At 41.3% G+C, this 20621-nt stretch overlaps 1 protein-coding gene across 2 annotated transcripts in view; it reads left to right on the top strand.

Annotated features, from left to right (window-relative positions):
• Positions 1-20621, top strand: part of abcb7 (ATP-binding cassette, sub-family B (MDR/TAP), member 7) — a 54978-nt gene that overhangs the window by 27100 nt on the left and 7257 nt on the right. For both annotated transcript variants that reach the window (XM_017718811.2, XM_017718814.2), the window contains exons 8-15: positions 812-899; positions 5656-5830; positions 5946-6103; positions 11338-11501; positions 11613-11742; positions 12996-13167; positions 14071-14174; positions 16217-16324. In XM_017718811.2, the coding sequence (XP_017574300.1) occupies positions 812-899; positions 5656-5830; positions 5946-6103; positions 11338-11501; positions 11613-11742; positions 12996-13167; positions 14071-14174; positions 16217-16324 (1099 nt within the window). The remainder of the gene's footprint in view (positions 1-811; positions 900-5655; positions 5831-5945; positions 6104-11337; positions 11502-11612; positions 11743-12995; positions 13168-14070; positions 14175-16216; positions 16325-20621) is intronic.

The following is a 20621-nucleotide window of genomic DNA, read 5'->3' on the forward strand; positions in this document are numbered from 1 at the left end:
GCTGTTACTATCAGATGTGTTAATTCATTAATCCAGTTATTTTGACACAGTTGAGTAACTATATACATGCAATTTATGACAACAATTAATTTTACTTTATATACGTCACATTTATAACTACAAACAGGTGCATTTGTGAGATCCTGCTGGTGTTGGTTTACTCGTATTGGCGCCCTCTTGTGGAGAATGTTTAAGCCTCTAAACTTGGCTTCCTGTTTGTCATTCAAATTGCAGTGTAATCACAAAGTTGATTGATAACCAAAGTTTTAATCAATATTTTTAAATAATCAATTTTAATACGTAATTATGACATGTCGGCAGCAGTGGTGTAAATAGAGAGGAACAGAAACCAGCCTCAAAGATTCGAGTTGTATAACTTAACATGCCTTGATATTAAGTCATGTATTGATCTTTTCATATTGAATTCAATCACCCCACTTGTTATAGTCCTAGTAGCCTGTGGAAAATCCAAGGTGAGTCACTGTTCTTATCCTTCGGAGGTCAGAGTAGAATCCTGAATGTCCAACGGTGTCGATGGGCTGTTGGAGTGCAATCCAATCGGTCGCCCGCTGTGCTTACTCTCCGCCTCCAGTGGTCAGGAGAACCAGAATAGAACCACAGTTGCATTCGGAGCTAGAAATATTAATGAATGCTTTGCATTGTAGTATAATGTAGCCCAAGGCTGGGCTAAAACTGGCTGTAGAAAAACAGTGAATAGACCACTGAAAACTTTTAAGAAGTTTAGAAGCTTTTTGTCTATCCAAGAGAATTTTCTGCCATGCTAACTGCCCCCCCATGTGTCTTGGCTCAGGACCCGTTTCAGGATAGAGATGAACAAGGCAGATAACGAAGCAGGCAACGCAGCCATCGACTCTCTTCTCAATTACGAGACCGTTAAGGTGAGTCCTTCCTCTTAGTCCAGCCACCAGAAGATGAAGTGCCCATTTATTGGTGCAAATATTTGTCCTGTCAGAATGTCGTGTTTAATTAGTGCAGTTTACTCAGGGCAAATTAGTCTGTGAATGAATTTGATGGGAATTCTTGCTACATAACTGGCTAAGGGTTTCTGTTTCGTCCTCTATGGACAAAAATATTGGGACATCTACACGTTGCACAAGTTCAAGTTTCAAGTTTGTCAATTGCACAACGTGTCAGGACGTTCATGCGTTTAAAAGCTTGCGGTGAGGCTCAGATAATCGCTCGATACTCACACAGTAAACAAAATAAAATAAAAATACAGCAGAAGTTTAGAGGATAAAGGGCTGAAACAGCTACACAAGTACTAAGGCTGAAAGAATTATTCAACTTTACTGATAATATTGGCAGATATTGCCGTCGTAGATTTTTCATTTACATTTTCAAAGTGACTGAACATGAAGAAGGCAACAGATACTTGGGTGTAACACTTAACTCTTGAAGAAGATTTATACGGGAAAGTTAAAACCTTTTCTTTAAAATGAAAGATAAGGTTGTCTCGTACAACATATGCCCCTCTGACTCTAAAGCACGGTCAGTAAATCTTAGATTTCCTTTCATGCTGGCGTTCTGGCAAACCGCATTACTCCCTGAGGATGTGCGGTTCACTCTGTGAGGTTATGTTCACACAGCAGGTAAAAAGGCCCAGATCTAATTTTCTCAACAGATCTTTGTTTGGCTGTTCAGATGATCTTTTAAATGTGATCCGTGTGCGGCAGTCTGACCAGATCAGCTCCTAAACTGAGCCACGTGTGCAGAAGAACGGAGCGTCACGTGACTCTTCCAGAGGTAAACAATCACGACCGCCAACGAACGCCAGTCGCTCCCGGAGGATCCGCTTCATCTTCACCAGCATCACAGGAGCATCATGAAGCTACGCTGACCCGACAGCTGGGCTCGTCGTCCAGAACGTTCGAGCCGTAAAAAGGCCGTGGTCACTTCTTCGGGTCACGTCCTCGGATTCTTTAAACTTCGCTTAAAGACTTTTAACTGTTCTCTGGCGCTGCGGCCTCGTTCTCCTGCGGCCTCGTTCTCCTGCGGCCTCGTTCTCCTGCGGCCTCGTTCTCCTGCGGCCTCGTTCTCCTGCGGCCTCGTTCTCCTGCGGCCACGTTTGGTGGTTTCCTTCGAAATCTCTTCTCATGTGGAGCGGTTCCGATAACTGCCTTCTGATGTTTGAGTCTCAGCAGCATGAAATTCTGACTAATTTCGAGTTGGACTGACGTGGAAGTCGCATGAACTCCGATCTGGCTGCTCAGAGTCGCACTGTCGCAGATCGGATACGGATCGGATTTCAGTCCCACATATGAGAGCGTCTCAAATCGGAACTGAAAATGTCAGATTCAGTGTGTTTATCTGTTCACACAGACAGACAGACACACATCTGAGTCACACACGAAGAAGAAGATCAGATTTGGGCCACTTTTACCTGCTGAGTGAACAAAGCCTAAGTGATTTGGCGGAATGAGCCGATGTTATCCTTACAAAAAAAATCCCTCAAGCACGTTATCAGTCACTGGAATTTTCTAAGCCTTAAGAGTTATTTACCTACTCACAAAAAACTATTGATCATTCTGCTGCTCGTCCTTTCACAGCGTTGTTTACATTAGCTGGCCAACCACAGAGAATTGATTGATCATTTTTCAAAACATAGTTTTCATGTGAACAAAATGTTTTGTCCACTTTTCCAGGAAGCCTGTTGGCACAGAGCTCTTCTAGTGAATTAGCAGGTGAAAATGTGAATGATGCTGCAGTCTGACACACTGTAATGTTAATCTTTATACTTATTATTATAGCAGCTATTTTAGCTGTTGCTTATTATTTACTGTAGCTGGACAGGCTTAAACAAAGTGCTGCATTTTATTCTCCATATCCATCTCTTAGCGAACGTTTACAAAACCTCAGTTAATCAGAGCATTGCCAAACATTTCACAGCTGGATTATTAGTAGATTCATTCAAAAGAATAATTGAATACGAAAATATTTATTTTTTAATGTATTTATTTTTTCCCCTCCGCCCTCTGACCCACAGCTAGTTGAAGCTCTTTGCCCTCTGTTTGCCTGATGATGGTTTCGATGGACCTTTTCAGCCTCGGTTTCAGCTTTTAACTCGTTCTTCCTCTTTGCTGTCTTCTTTTTTTATACCCCTCTCCTCTTTTTATGTCCTTGTTGATAAGCACAGATATATTTTGTGTAGGGCTTTATTTTGTGTCATTGATGTCAATGCAGCTGGATTTAGTATCACTGTAAGCCAGTGTGCATACATAATTAGATCTCCACCCACTCAAAATCCGTTCCACTCTCACAAAAGCTCCTGCATAACATCTCTCTCTCTCTCTCTCTCTCTCTCTCTCTCTCTCTCTCTCTCTCTCTCTCTCTCTCTCTCTCTCTCTCTCTCTCTCTCTCTCTCTCTCTCTCTCTCTCTCTCTCTCTCTCTCTCTCTCGTCTTCCCCAGCCTGCTAAACCCACTTTCCTGACAGCAGAGGAATTGTTTAGAAAGCTCTTCTGCCTGCAACATGCTCCTTCGTACCTTTTGCTCTTGTAGATAATTGGCACAGGACGCTCTTGCTAAGTTTGACGCTCTCTAATGAAATATTCAGATTGTCATTACAGTCCAGGAGACTTGTCTGTTTGATCACGTCGCCGCGGCGGCGGCTGCCGTGCACACGCGTAATGCGCTAATGAGCCAGAGCAGTTCTGTCGGCATGTGGCAAAGAGGGGTCGAAAAAAACGCTATCGGTTTTATGTAAAGAGGCCAATACGGACCAATTTCGGCAGGTCCCCTTCTCTCATTTACACATGCTGCTTTTGTGATCCCGGCCCGTCTCCGGCAGTTCCGCAGATAAAAATGGACGTGTTTAACAAGCCGTGCTTATCGCCTCACCTCTGTTCGTCACGTTTCAAAACTAATGAATTTATACGTGACGCGGTTCTATTTCTGAATGGTAGAGCGGAGGAAGTCGTTGTTTGTTTTTATTATTATTTATTTATTTATGCCTACATGCTGCATTCTGGATCTCTGATATTCTGTCTGTACTGATGCAACAGAATGCCCCTTTAAGCCTTTGACAAAATGTCTGTTCATCAAAAATCTGAACTATTAGTTGGGCGTAATGATCGATTGTTTTAAAAAAAAAATTTTCAAGAGCTACGATTGTAATTATACTCTCCGTTATTTACATTTGCCTTAATGTGGAGAAATTTAACCTAATAATGCAGAGTTCATGAACTGGCAAACGGGCACGTTATATTCAGTCATTCTTAAGTCTCAGAAATGGTCACTTTGACTGAGCCAGGTGCTTAAATTCAAGAAAATATTCATAAACTACAATATTGGTAAGAAAGTTGTTCAGTCCTAATCTCCAGAGTGACTGACCGCATGTTTTAAACAGAGCCGCATGAGCCTGTACTGCTTCATGAAGTTGATGATAGATGATAAAGGTGCACTGGTACTGCACAGAGATCAGTGGTATTTGCTGATACCCTGAAAATGTGGTAATAGACATTCGCGCTTATCCATCAAAGTTGCGCAGAAAGGTTTAAGTTAAGTGATACTTTTTTTAATCCCACAAACGGGGAAATTCCACCTCCGCATTTAACCCATCCATGAAGTGAAACACCACATACACACTAGTGAATACACACACACTAGGGGGCAGTGAGCACACTTGCCCGGAGCGGTGGGCAGCCCTATCCACGGCACCCAGGGAGCAATTGGGGGTTATGGACTGTCGACACTGGGGATTGAACCGGCAACCTTCCGGTCACAGGGCCAGTTCCCTAACCTCCAGCCCACGACTGCCCCATTTGACCATCTTTAATGACACGGGGAACTGCCTTAGCCTCTAATGCATGAAACTGTCATATGACGTGGAAATGAGAGAATTGAGTGTGAATAATTCTGCCTTGGTGCGTGAAATCAAGCGCCAACCTAACAGCACTTCGTTTAAATATGGGTCGCATATTAATACATAGATATTTCAGTCAGGAGCTAATAAAACAACCCTTATATATAAATAAAAAAACGTCTCTTGAGACCGTGGCTGTGTGAGTGCACTGCTCCCCCTACTGACCTTTATAGTGTAAAATTACAATGACTGAAAACAATACAAATGAAAGAATGTGAGAATGGGGCAATTGTGACTGTTTTTATGACTATATTATTGCGTCGTATGAGATGACTCTGCCGTATCGCTGTTGGTCAGTGTCAGAAGTATGAAACGAAAGCACCGTGTAATTATGGTAATTAAATGGTAACTGTTGCATGTTTATTACTGTGCATGTAAGAACATCCACATTTCTTTGTCCGCTAATTATTGCTATTATTATTTTAGTGTTGTTATTTTCGGTTTTTATTCGTAAGATTAGTATTGTAGATAATATTGATGCTTTTGGTTAGTTAATTGCAAAACAAACAAGTTTTTCAGGTTGTTAAACTGTTGCACTCAAATTTATGAAATTTGCATGCCCTCATTTGCATTTTTCCAATCCGATTTGAATATACATAACTTTAATGAATATTGAGCATTTCACTTCTTCGCATGTCCTCAGGCTGCACTTTCTCCGATTTTTAGAAGGATTTAGCCCTCCAGCTGTCTTATCTCCTTCCGCTAAATGTCCTTTTGTGCTCGTTTTTGTTGAGACTGCCCTCTCTCTCCTTTCTCTCTCTCTCCCTCCTTTCAGTACTTCAACAATGAAAAATATGAAGCAGAGAGATATGACGGCTTTCTGAAGGTTTATGAGTCCTCCTCACTGAAGACTACCTCTACCCTGGCCATGCTGAACTTTGGACAGAGTGTGATCTTCAGTGTAGGCCTTACAGCTATTATGGTGCTGGCTAGCAAAGGCATAATGGCAGGTGAAAATCAGGATCACACAGTATTACACATTCTCATATACATAGACTCATTAATCAAGCACTATTGCTAAATTAACTAATATTTTATCTAATTTTGATGTTTGCTCTTTGATAGGAACCATGACTGTGGGAGATTTAGTGATGGTCAATGGGCTCCTCTTCCAGCTCTCATTGCCACTGAACTTCCTGGGCACAGTGTACAGAGAGACCAGACAGGCCCTCATCGACATGGACACGCTCTTCACCTTGCTCAGCGTGGACACCAAGATCAAGGTGGGCGCACCTTGACTGTCTCTTTTCGGTGCATCGTTAGTAACCTGCACTGATGTCTTTAGAAATTCTGTGTATTGTAAGATTCAGAGATTCATGTTTCACCACAGTTTGATTTTTCTGTTTTTGTTCCAAGTCTAAATTGGTTTTAAAGGGACAATTGAATGGAAAACCTGTTTTTACATTGTTGGTTGCAGGTTTCAAAACATACCATTTACCACGGAGTCCATTCAGTTCTTTTATGGAAACTAAGCTGCAAAAACAGTTTTGAATTCGTTTTTTTGGTAACACTTTACTTGAAGGCTACCTACATAAGGGCTTCATAACACATTCATAAGCACTGAATAATGTGTTTATGAAGCAATACTTGAACATTAAGTGCTTATGTCGGTTCTCGGAACCTGACATAAGATGTTTTATGAAATAAATGACATTGTACTGACATAATATGAATAAACGTTGAACATATTTACAGCACTAAACATTTAAAACACTATACATAATTACATCAATCATCTTATCCACGCCATGGAGGGAAGAGGGGGTGGTTTCCAGGCATATTTCACCTGATGTTAATACAATGTCATCTTAGGAATGCTGACATATATAGTTATGTATAGTGTTTTAAATTTTTAGTGCTGTAAATATGTTCAACGTTTATTCTTATTTTATAAGGGCTGGTTTCAGGGCTGAGTGCTCTCTGGATGAGGCACGGAACAGAACAGCCAATCAGAGCAAAGCTCAGTTATCCAATATTGGTCTTAAAGAGACCATAACAAAAACTGCCTGTTTAATTCTAAAAGATATAGAGTTTAAGAAAAGTTGGGTGATTTAAAAATGAAAAACACACGTTATAAATGGACCTCACAGGAAAAAATAAAGCACAAGAAAAATTTAATGTATGGGCCCTTAAAACATAGCAGATCATTTATTACCAGTTAAATACTTTAAACAATTCAATATTTACTTTTTTTTTTTTGGATTGTTTGTTAGGCACATATGAATATATAAGCCTGAGGTGACCAAGTTAACTATTACTGCTTTAGTCTGATTTATGCGTCTGCGTCTTTATAACCTGCGTACGTGTGTGAGTGTCGTGTTTGGACGTGCTGGCAGGGAGTGTCCAAACCAGAGTGCACAGAAAATGGAGAGAGAGTTGTCCTGTTTTTTGTTGTTGTTTGTTTGTTTGTTTGTTTTGTTTTCTTTCTTCATTCTCTCTCCAAGAATGAATATTCACTTCACTGTTTTTGTGAAGTTTTTAAGATGGTTCATATAAAAGTTTGTGACACCACAGCTTTTCTGCTGGCCGATTCTTGAGCTGCATAAAATCAAGAATTTTGATGTTGTGCTGGCTCTGATTGGCGCTGAGTAACGTTAGAGTCCCCTCTTGCCCCCAAAGCTACCGGACAGCCAGTCAGGATTTATTTGACACACAGCTCAGCGTAGTTGAGTTTAACAGGTGTGCATGTCACAGCCTCAGCCAGCCTTGCTTACTATGGATGCGCCGATATGGGAACTGTGGGCTGCTGCCAGTATTTTAAATTTTTAATGTATATATCTGGTGATGGACGCATTTTTAAAATGCAGTAATTAAGATTAAATCCACCTGGATTAACAATACAAAGTGTGTACAGTTACAAATGCAGTGAAATGAAGAAAATGAAGACGTGTTAACGCAGCATCACCTCCATATTCAGTGTTTTCCACAGATATGAAATATGCAGTGGTGCTGAGGTGTAGCCAGAGGGCTGGGGGTCATTTATGTGGGTATGTCAGTTACAGCCAAATATGAATAACACAAAGTCTTTTATTTATTATTTACTTAAAATATTGCTCTGCTTATCTGCACGTCGGATATCCCGTGGTTTCCTAGAGAACTACTTCGGTGCCTATTCGTAGGGGAAATGATGGCCCATTGGCAGCCAGATGATCCCATTTTCAACGTGTTTCCTACGTCGATTTTACCCTTAAAAACAAATACTTGGCTTTAGCTTGAGTAAAATACAGTTAAATGCTATGCACGCTAAAAAATGCAGATTTAGATGCATTTCTAAGGTTCTTGGCTTGGCGAATTTGCACTACAGCCTGTCCGAGTCTTAAAAAGCGTAAAAACATACATTTTTACGCGCTTGGGCTGTTTTATGACTGACAGGAGAAGCTTGGTCTGGTTGGTTGTGTGATTAAAGTGTCTTGCAGCAACTAACACTCTTAACGCTCGTGACCAAGCTAACGGAGTCAGTAAAGTCTAACAATTAGCAGGGAAGAGTATCTGACCTCGCCCATTCCTCCTCCTCGTTTATTTCCTCTGCTCAAACCCTCACAGCCTCTTCTGCCTGCCTTTCCCTTGACCCGAGCTGTTTTCATGTATCAGCCAAGTTGGAGTCAAAGTGCGATGTTTTTTTTTTAAAAAATGCTAAGCATTTTTAAATGGGTTGAAATATGCATGGACACAATGCTAAAGTCTAACCTAAGTCAAGTCGAGTCGAGTCGAGTCGAGTCAGGCGTTATTGTCATTTCAGCTCTATACAAGTACACAGTGAAACCAAACAACACAGGAACACAACTGAGAGTCCTGTACCACGGTACTGAGAGTGTGGAGCTGTGCAAAGGAGGATAAATATAACATACTGTGACATATGAGCAAAGACCTTACCTCTAGGCTTGAGCAGGCAAACGGAGGGCTGAGGGCTTCGTGATGAAACGGGAGCCCTACTTATAGCGCAGGTCTGTAATTAAAATTAAAAATTAAAATTAAAATTAGAAATTCAACCTGTTTTTCAATATTTTGGCCATTAAGATGTAAACAAAGTCATTGAGTGGTTTGATGTGAAATGGCCCATTGGACAGAAACATATGATCTAGTAGGAACCAGGAGTCATGATGGTACTCAGAGAAGATTTAGTACTATTTTAACATCATCGAGATTAAGTTTAACTCGGAAGACCATCTGTAAGTTCTCTGGTTATTTATAGATACTAATAAAATGTCTATATTTGCATTGTAGACATCACCGCTTCTGGTTCCCATCGCTTCCAATGTAAATGAAGTTGCTAAGCTGTTCTACAACATCAGCCCACCCTGAATGGCTTCGTTTACATCTCAGCGGCTGAATTGTACTTGACGTTTTTGAGAAATGAGTGGAATTCCCCATTAAGCACTAAGCCAGACGTTAAAACCTGTTAAAAACTTGTCTTTGTAAGACCCTGTGTGTCAACCTAGCTGATTTTAAAGCTAATGATCAGTCCTTATGTTCTGAAATCAGTGTTGAATCAGTGCCTTCAGATCAACCTTTCCACCCCTGCAGAGCCTCATTGAGAGATCATTCCATCTTGAGCCACGTTCGCGGTGCCAAGAGGCTTCCCTGACTAAATCAGCATGTTTGTTTCGAGGAGCTAAAGTTGGTTCGTCGCAGCTCCTCGTCTGATTTATTAGTGCGGCCGTCTTGATGGAGTCAGTGGGCTGCACAAGAGCAGTTATGTTAACAATAATTCGCCGCCAATGATGATTTGGAATTGTTCTGCGCGTTCATAACTGCAGTCCCAGGCTCATCAGGACTTATTGTTCTCTCTCCACAATGCATAGCTCTCCTGAAATGTCAGTGCTTTTTGGAACACAGTCACATCCTTAACTCCTATTCTCTCTGTGGATTTGAACATTATGAATTTGCATAACATTTGCTTTAGTATTTATTTTAATCCCTGCAACCTTTTTTTCCGCTTTTTTATTTATTTCTTTTTTTTTTCTCCTGCCTTTTTTCATGCCATCAGTGTTGGGGGTGGGGGTGGTAGGGAGGTTTAGAGGTGAGGGAAGAGGGGGGTTGAAATGCATTTGAGGTTGATGAAGCTCATTCTTCATTTGGCTAATTCTGTATGCAGCCTGTAATTACTGTGAATAAAATCTGTCCAATTGTTCCCAGTGATCAGTAATGGTTTTCACCATGGCTCTCTGCATGACTGAACAGCCCATCAAGCCATTACTGGGGACTCTAATTTGATTTCTAAAATAATGTGGCTGTATGTAGAATTAGTGTAAACTTGCTGAGTACATCTGTTGTACCAAAAGCTTTGGGCTGCTTGGTTTTAGTTTCCAGACATTTTTTTTTATTATTTTTATTTTTTAAAAAGAGTTTTAGAGCATGAGACCCATTGCTGGTCTTGACAGTTACATGCTGATGGTTCACCGACGGTGACATGACGCAACAAAGCAACCAAAGTTCATTACTTTTCAGTTAAAGCTGGCGATATCCGGCGACAGGAGGCGGCGCCAACCTAAGTCACGCGAAGTTGGCGGAATTTGTTGTTTTTGTTGATTTTTCTAAGTAAAAATAAGCAAATGCATCCTCTAAAGAGAACCCACCTCTGCACGTTAATGCACAGTTAGTTTGTTTGCTGAATTTAAAATATTTAACAAACATAAAACTACAAAAATCTTGGATTATTAGAGGCTTTATGTTTAAATATTTACAGAACCATAAGTAATATTAGCTTCCATAGAAGCTACTACTTAGTGCTGCTATGGAAAAGTAGCGCTTTTAATGAATGATGTAATATAATCTAAAATAGTTTCTCACTGGGATAGTTGAATAATATCTGTGTAAAAACATGAAAAATATTCTTAAAAAAAGCAACATATCTGTTTAACTGGTTTACATTAAGTATATCGTAAAGCCGCAAAACGCGTCAGCTAATAACATCTAAATGGAGCAAAAATTGGCTGAATCTGATTCTGACCAATTATGACTGTGCTTGGCTATTGTCCGAGGTTTTCCGATTCAGCAGGAGATTACGCTGGAAAATAACTAGAGTATTATGTAAAGTAGATTGATTTACTGGAAAACTTCTTATTTAACATCTTTCAAAATTAACACTGCAGCTCTATTTTGACAAGTTTTGATTATTATTTTTAAATCTCATTAATCCAGATGTGGATTTTAAATCATGCTGTAAGTGTATTGTGCTGTTTGCTGAGTGATTCACACTTTGTGATTGTCCTAAATTCCAGTTTTCTCTAAAATAGTGAGTTTACAATTCCATGGAATTATCAAACACATGCCTGACCAGCATCGACTCCAACACACCAAGCTCAATTGACCGATTTCCAAGTAACGGAAACAGTAGGCCTCGGTATACAAATGCCACACGGTCCCTTTTTCCTCATGCTTCAAAAAAAATCGATATGATTTTTTTTTTCCACCAGCCAAAATAAACCTCTTCCTCTTCATGTTTTGTGTGTTGAAGGAGAAGGAGCTGGCTCCTCCGTTGCTGGTTACCCCTCAGGAGGCCACCATCAGGTTTGAGGATGTCTACTTTGAGTACTTGGAGGGACAAAAGGTCCTCAACGGGGTTTCCTTCGAAGTGCCTGCTGGGAAGAAGGTAGCAATTGTCGGAGGCAGCGGGTCTGGGTAAGTGCACAGTGGAGAGCGGTGCTGCGCCACTTTACCGCCGGTTTGTGGGAAATGCTGTTGTGTGGTGTTTGTCTGGTTGGTATTGATAAATGTTCTTTTTTATCATAGAAAAAGCACAATCGTCAGGTTGCTGTTTAGGTTCTATGAACCCCAGCAAGGAAACATCTATATTGCAAACCAGAACATTCGAGATGTTAGTCTGGAAAGCCTGAGGAAGGCTTTGGGGGTGGTGCCTCAGGTAAGTATTGCTCCGTAAAATGAAACCAGTCTAAATCCAGGCGTTCGCTGTACGATTTTAGTCTGTTTTTAAGCCCGATTTGGTCTGAGCCAACTGAATTTCATGATCAGGCCGAGTTTCAGCTTCATTGGCCGTTTGCCGTGCAGTGTGACAGGGGAGACGATTCCTAATTAACTGCCCAAACAAGCCCTGATTGAGAGGTCGGACAATCGTATGGATTTCTGACATTTCTGATGATTTCTGAAATTTCGGTGACTTGTCTCACAGTCTGAGCAGCATCACCAACCAAAGTCGCACCCAAAACCTCGCACAGTCACAACCGCCGCTCCGACACGGAGGCAAAAAAGTCCACGTTTGCGGCACCAGCGTCCATCTGTGCTGACTTTGCTCCGTGTGGCTGAGTTGAATTGCGAAGTATAAAAAAAAAAATGCAGTGATTTTTATTTATTTTTTATTTTTTGTTGTTGTTGTTTTCATAGAGCTGCCTGTGCATAGACCACCTGGCACAAGTTTGTCAGTGGCTGAGTCTGGCTTTAGCACCAAAACATTGCCCTGTTTCTCCAGCACACGACTGAATCTCAGAGGCTATTTATTCGATTATTTATTTGATGCACTTTATGGGTGCAGGAACAACTATTTCAATAAGTTGTGCGCTATGCAGGGAGCAGGGAGCCGTCTGAGATTTAGCCAGTGTTTTTGAATGAAAACGCTTTATTGTAGGCAGGGCATCGGTAGGGGCTGCGTTTCAGTGTGAGCACCCATGTCATGTCTGTCGGACCGAGTGTTTTCGTACAGTGTGAGCATATAAATCGCAGACTTTGGCCGAACACTGAAGGCGATTCAAACGTACAGAGTGAGCGGTCACCAAAGAACAAGATTTCCAAAATCGCACAGTGTATGTCTGGCTTAAGGATTCCCCAGTCCTGTTCCTGGAATAGTCTTGCAATGAAGACCTTATTATGTGTTTAATGAGTCACTGAACTTTGCAGTTAAATCCTACTCGAGGACCAGGCCTGACTCTGATACTAACAAATGACCTTGTTGTAAGAGAATAGCTTTGCCTGGACATTCATTATCCTGCAGCTGCGGTGTTTTAGCATTTCTCTGCTTTACTTTCTCTACATGTGCGTTCTGCAAACATACGCTCAAGCCATGCAACGTAAGCCTTATAGTAACCGTTTCAGTGAACAGTAAAATGTAGTTCGACGTGTCTCGGTATTCAAAGCTTTTATCTTGTTCGTCTCTGGCTACAGGATGCAGTCCTCTTCCACAACACCATCTACTACAATCTACAGTACGGCAACATCAACGCTACGCCGGAGGACGTGTACAGAGTGGCTAAGCTTGCTGGCATCCATGACGCCATCCTCAAAATGCCTCATGGATATGAGACACAGGTTGGAGAGCGAGGCCTGAAGCTTTCAGGTATGGTGAACATGGATCAGTTCACCATATGGTTGGTTGTTTAGGAAGCACTAACCGTGTTAATATAAACTAGTTGATTTCGTTCTGTTATTTTTTTAATGATGTATTACGTAGATCTTCACGATAAAACCAGTATTACGATCACTGGTGTGACGTTAAAAATGACGTAGTGGACTGTGGAGACGATACAGAGTCACATTAGATGATTATCCTGCACACTAGTGCACTGACCTGGCAGTGTAGAGTGATTTTCTACATGAGAGCTACTGCTTTTGTCACCGTGTGCTGAGCTGTGTTCACACAAGAGATGGCATGTTGGTGTCAGTAGGCACGATATCAAATAATGCTGAATACCGTGATGGAGGAATTCGATGCTTGAGGGGAGAAAGAATGAATCCGATCCAGTCGTGTAACAAATCTAGCCTGAAATAGCACACACTCGGTTGGGTGATGCGATGTTAGCCGTGTATTTTTTCCTAGTGACAGCCGATTGCAGCAGCTCCATCCGGAGTGACGTTTTTTCTAACCTATATTAGGTCTACTACTTTTCTTTGTTATTTTACTACATTTAGTAGTTTCTTAATGAGTGTGTGAAGGCTAAAAAAAGGCCAAGGTAAAATAATAATAAATCACATCATTTTTTTCTTTCGGTAAACATTGAAAATGGGTCCAGCAGACCTGAACACCACACAAGGGTTAAGTAGTAGAGGAGTAGTCCAAACTTTTGCATACAGCTGTATGCCAACATTCTAGATTGTAAGCAAATGTTTTAGTAGTATCTAAAAAGTACTTTCAGTTCCAGTTATTACATTTATTTGTTTATTTATTTGGTAATACTTTTTACCATTACTTAATGACTGTTAAAGCAGTCGTTGCTTAACTCAGTGACGTTTTTTGTGTCAGGTGGAGAAAAACAGCGTGTTGCCATTGCCAGGGCGATCCTGAAGAACCCTCCTATCCTGCTGTACGATGAAGCCACTTCTTCTCTAGACTCCATTACTGAAGAGGTAAGGAGCTTGTCTCAAGTAGTGCAACAGTTCAAGAATGTTTCTCAACGAAAAACAGCGAAGAACATTTTGCTTTTCATCTTGTACGGTACATAATAACGTCAGAAGGTTTAGAGAACCTGGAGAAATCTCTGTACTTAAGGGACGAGGGCAAAAAACAGTATTTGCTAGCCCTCAGGCCCTCAGACGGCACTGCATTAAAAACAGGCATGATGTTTTTAACAATATAATATTTGCATGATGGTGGTGCAGCCGCCTAAGCGTTGGCCGTGTCATCAGGACATCGCGAGTTCGATACCTGGTGATGCGACAGCCGTCCGTAGCCAGGAGTCCAGGAGAGCACAATTGGCCTCGCTCTCTCTGGGTGGGTAGGATGGCCCCCTGTCTCCTCCCATCACTCAACGCGATGCTGGTCAGCGCCGGCGTCTGTTGGCTGACGTAACAGATCTGGCGGCTGGCGCTTTCCTCCGAGCGCGTTCGGCTGACCCGTGACGTTGCGTGAGCGGCAGTTCAAAAAGAAGCTGTGGCTGGTTTCATGGGTCTCGGAGCAAGCCTGTGCTGCCTTCCCCTCCTAACATTGATAGCATCGTGTGATTGGGGGAGTCCTAACTAGCGGGTGGAATTGGAAACGATTAAATTGGGGGACAATCGGGTTAAAAAAAAAACTGTCGTAGAAATCACTGCATGGGCTCAAACACTTCTGCAAACCACTGTCTGTGAAAACAGTTCATCTCTGCATCCACAGATGCTGTTAAACTCTAAAACACAAAGTGGAAACCAAATATAAACAGGATCCAGAAACGCTGCCACCTTCTCTGGGCCCGAGCTCATTTAAAATGGTCTGAGAGGAAGTGGAAAAGTGTCCTGTGGTCCGACGAATCAACATTTGAATGACTTTTTTGAAGTCATGGACACCGTGTCCTCCGGGCTGAAGACCTCTCAGCTTGTTATCAGTGCACAGTTCAAAAGCCAGTATTCATGATATAGGATGCATTAGTACACATGCTATGGGTGGAATACATACAATGTCAAACCACATTCTGCATGTATTACAGCAGCACTGCTCCGTATTAAGAATCCAGGCACTAAACTGACCTGCCTGCAGTCCAGACCGGTCACCACTGAGAACATATGGCACTTTATGAAATGAAAAATCAGACAAATGAGCCAAGATTGATGATCAGCTGAAATCCTAAATCGAACACGAACAGAAAACATTTCACTTTTTAAACTACAGCAGCGTCTCCTCAACACTTAGTGTGCTGTTAAGGAAGAGGTGATGAAACGCCGCGGTAAACACGGCCCGTCCCAACTAGTTTTGGAACGTGGTGTTGGCATCAAATTCATAATGGGCCTATATTTTTAAAAAAAAACAATAACATTTCACAATTTCAACATTTTGGTACGTTGTCTTTGTAGTATTTCGCTTTACAAATATCGTTTACATGATTTGCACATCCTATTTTTATTTACATTTTACACGGCGTCCCAACTTTTTTGGAAATGAGGTTATAGATCTAATGTTTTTTTCTGCGCTATACCTCATATGCACAGCGTTCTGCAGTATTTTCAACTTTTAATATTCAAATATTAGTGATTTAAAATTACAATTAACACAGTATAGATCGAGCGGTTACTTTTCTCTGAATATAGCTGGTTCAGTTTTTTGCTGTCATTGTGGATTTTCCGTATAGATATTTACACTCAAGGAAGAAGCTCAATTATTTTTATGAGGATGAGGCTTTATAGGTTATTACACACACTGGAGATATTTGCTTTGAAGCCTTTCACTTTTTATTTATTTATTTCCCCATACCTGTATCATGTCAAAAAGAAGCCCTCATATAAATCCTGTCAATCATTTTGGTGCTAGTTATTACAAAGGAACAGAGAAACATCCCTGATATAAGCCAGACAAGCTCTCCTCGAGACTTCGCTGAGGGGGTGGAGGGAGGATTAATTTTAATGTTTCTAAATTTGCTCTTCAAACTTGGCATGAATCGCGGAATTACATTATTGTTCCTTATCTCCTTGCTTTCCAGAACATTCTCTGTTCCATGAAAGAAATGGTGAAAGACAGGACGTCCGTCTTCATTGCCCACCGACTGTCCACCGTTGTGGACGCAGATGAGATAATTGTGCTGAATGAGGTAAGAACACTTACAGTGGGAAACACAATGAGACTTTCAGTTGAGAATTCCGTAAAGAGGATTGACGGAAAAACTCCACTCGGCTTTTAAAGTAGCTTGTTAAGGTAACTCGGGACAGTTTCTCAGGTTTCTTATACAGGCACTTTGCTGCATGAGCTACTGTTACCCTGTTCTTTCATCTTCATTTCTGAGAGTTTGTTCAAAATGGTGATGAAACTTTTGTAGACACTTCAAAAGTTTCTCATATGTCAAATTACTATTTGCCACTTTTTTCCATAAAAACTTATACAGTATAGATTGAAATACTACAAAATAGACAAGGTATTTTTACTCAGTGCTTAAAGTTCAGTGGCAACACAGATTTAATTAAGTAATGAATGAACACCAGGTATTTGTTTATAGTAGGCTTGAGTCATTCGCAGATATTTTCTGCCTGTAATCTGTTTTAATGTCTGAAAGCACATCATCTGCACAAATATGCACGGAAGTAATTATGTTTATCTCTCTGTCTGTTTTCTTTTAATGAGTTTTCTTTTATTGTGTAACGTTAGTCGATGTCCTGATGTTGCCAAGATGTTGTCAAGCTTCAGAAAATTCTATAGCAGTGCACCGTAAAATCTTTGTAGTACTTCTTAAAATGATAAAACCATGCAGCTGTCCTGTGCACATGTAACGGGTTCTCTCACGAAACATGAGATGAGATGTGGTGTGCACAGGGCTACTGGAGAAAGCGGCTGCAGATATTGATGGAGGATCCTTAGCCTGTCAATCAACCTGTCGATCAACTATTACAGTTTCATCACCAGTTTTCAATTTCCAGGAATTCTGGATGTTAATTTTATTATAATGTAATACTTGATGTTACATGTGCCATTCTGGGGACGCCCATATATTTTACCGCTTCATGAAGTATCACCATATTACAATGATTTTATAGTATTATTATTATTATTATTATTATTATTATTATTGAAAACTTCCAAACTTTTGAGTGGTGATTCCAAACTTTGGAACAGTGGTGCATAGCACTACACACTGTTAGAAATGAAGGTTCTGTTCAGGAACATTTTTCATTCATCGAGGTACAAACAGTGTAAACGTTCCCTCAAAGGTTCTACAGTGGTTCTAAGGTCTGATTGTGGAGCTTAAATGAGTGGGGCAGTCGTGGGCTGGAGGTTAGGGAGCTGGCCCTGTGACCGGAAGGTCGCCGGTTCGATCCCCAGGGCCGGCAGTTCATGACTGAGGTGTCCTTGAGCAAGACACCTAACCCCCAACTGCTCCCCGGGCGCCGTGGGTAGGGCTGCCCACCGCTCCGGGCAAGTGTGCTCACTGCCCCCTAGTGTGTGTGTGTTCACTAGTGTGTATGTGGTGTTCCACTTCACGGATGGGTTAAATGCGGAGGTGGAATTTCCCCGTTTGTGGGATCAAAAAAGTATCACTTATCAGTTCCTCCAGGTGAAAAGTTGGTATTTGTTCCTTTTCATAACCGAATGTTTTAAACCAGAGCAGTAGAGTAAAAGCCTGGAGGCGAGGCGAGGCGGGGTGTGTGGAGTCAGTCCAGCTTAGAACAGATCATTTCAGTGGATTATGGTTCAGTTATGTTCCCTGACTAAAGGCGCTGAGATGGACCATTGAAGGTTCCACCCCAGTGACGAGAGGGGAACTGCCCCAGAGACAGTCTAGTACCTTTATTTCTGAGAGTGTGCCAGTGTGCACCACTATGTAAGTGTGTAGCGGTTATTTAATAGCTGTAATTGTGTGCAGCAGATTGGACTTGCTGAGTTTAATGCAGAGTACAATATCTGTTTCTTCTGATCAAAATTCAGCCAATAGCACATAGTAAATGGCAGCCCTGATGCATTCTTGTTTGTGCTATTCTCAAGAGACTGTTTTTCTCACTGCAGTTTGAGAAGTAGCCATAATTGAACATGATTTGGGACCAATTCTGCCATTTTTTGTTGTTGTTGTTCCTCAGCAGCTCAGTGGTGCTGAGCGTAAAAAAGGTTTCAGACAAGCACGATCTTTTCTTTCCCCCTGCCCTGTCTCCACTTTACGAAAGGTTATGAGGTGGCGTTTTTTTTTTTTTTTACCCTAATTTCCTCCCTGCTGTTAGATTCTATCTAGATCTTCGCTATTGCACGATAAACATCAGCCGAGCAGCGTAAAGACAAACGTGAGCTCCTTTAGCAACACACAGTGCAGCCTCTGGGTCTATCACTTGATCTATCACTTAAGCAGTGCTGTAGGCCAGGCGAAACCACTTCGAAGAGCCCTGTTCTGTACACGAGACCTATCAGATGCCAGTTGAGCGTCTGTTAGATCACGTATGCAGATTAACGGTGGAGCTTGAGCTCAGTGTTGCATGCAGTGACGAGAACCCATTTAGTTGTTGATCGCAGTTGTTTATTTGGCAGTTAATCATCACCTAAAGTGCCATCATTTGTGACCGACTTCTTCTTGGTTCTTCTCCTTTTGCATTGAGTTCTGTCAAGAATATTTTTTTTCATATGCAGTGAAACAAAAGCAATGTTGGCCCAACACCTCCTGTAGTGCATGTCAGTCTTAAAGAGTGACAGTTTTCCTGATAAAGGCACGCCGAGCAAATCTGTTGAAGCATCTTACTGGCCTGTAGGGGTGAGTGCCGAAATATTATGAAATATGAATACAAATGAATAGATATTGAGTTGGTTAGAGCCATGTAAAGCAATTAATCGAACCAGGCGTCATGCTGGCGATGTATTCTGAGAATTTGAAGATTCACACTGTTCAAAGTGAAGCACATCAGCGCTTAGAATCAGAGCTTTGTGCTCTACTGTGTTTCCTATCACTGTATGAAAGAAGCGTGAGGCTTCCTTTATAGTTGTGCTGCTCGTTCAGAAATTATTGATTTGTTTATTCAGAGCAGCAATTAAATGTATCTGATGCATCAAGTATATTTCTATTCAAGCGTTTACGTGATCAGAATATATCATTTGGAAAACGAACCAAAGAAAAATCAATACATTTTCATGGTCTTTACGGATCAAATGAATGCAATGACAGCATTCAGAAATCATTTCACTTAATGAGACTAAACTGCATGAATTGCTGTTATTTGCTACCGAAGGGTTGATATTTACTGAACTACTGAATTTGCTGATAAGAAGTTGGTGCTGTGAGACTTGGGGAGCTTGCAGTAGTTTCTCAGCCATCTGCTCTTTCCTGAATATTTGTCACATCCATGCTTTTATTCAAGTCTACTCGATTTGAATTCATTACAGTCTTTTGGAAAGGTACGTGCATTTGCTGTGGCTCTTAATGAAAAAGTGTTCAAATTTTCATCTTCCCAAAATCTCCATTTCTCTGTGCCAAGTTTGTGCTTTATGGCTGTAGACTTGACTAAAGTGCCACAATCAGGTGAAAGAAAATAACTGCCACATATTGACTGGCAGGCCACTTATAACACGCTCTAAAACAAAAGCCTAGGCCGCTTAAAATCTGGCCACGGGCCGCACTTTGGACACTCCTGGCCTATACTGGCCTGTAAGTGTACGTTGCATGGCCAAAAGTATGTGGACACCTTACCATCACACTTGTGTGAGCTCCCATTGCAAAACCATGAACATTAGTATGGGGTTGCCCTGCCCCTTACACCTCCACATTTGCAGTGCTAACCATTTCCAACATTGTGGGAAGGCTTCCCACAAGATTTTGGAGTGTATTTGTTGGGCCACTGAAGTTCCTCCACACCAAACTCATCAGACCATGTCTTTGTGGACCTTGCTTGCACAGGGAAAGTCATGCTAGAACAGGAACGGGCTTCTCCAGACTATTGCCTGAAAGCTGGTAGCATATCGCTGTTTCCGGAAGAAAACCTCGCATCTCCAAAATGGTATCTTTTACAGGAGAAGGGGAAAAAGCAACTTTTAATGCAAGTCAATGGAACCAGACTTGTTCTAAGCTATTTTGAGCTGTTTCTTTTGGTCCATTCATCATGAAATTTGCACACAATGTAAAGGACAACTGGCATTTTCAAATGATATCAAACTGAAAAGCAACAAAAATGGAGATTGGTGTTTTCTTCCCACAACAGCGATATAATTATCTAAAATGTCTTTGTGTGCTGTAGCATTAACCTTATCCTTCACTGGAACTAAGGGGCCGAGCCCAAGCCTGAAGAACAGCCTCAGACTATTATCCCTCCTCCACCAAACTTTACTGGCAGGTAGCGTTCTTCTTCTTCCAAACTCATATCTGTCCATCAGACGGGTTTGATAAAAATCAGGTTCCATTGACTTCCATTAAAAGTGAGGTGTTT

The sequence above is a fragment of the Pygocentrus nattereri genome, chromosome 8 (assembly GCF_015220715.1).
Source record: "Pygocentrus nattereri isolate fPygNat1 chromosome 8, fPygNat1.pri, whole genome shotgun sequence".
Taxonomy (NCBI): Eukaryota; Metazoa; Chordata; class Actinopteri; order Characiformes; family Serrasalmidae; genus Pygocentrus; species Pygocentrus nattereri.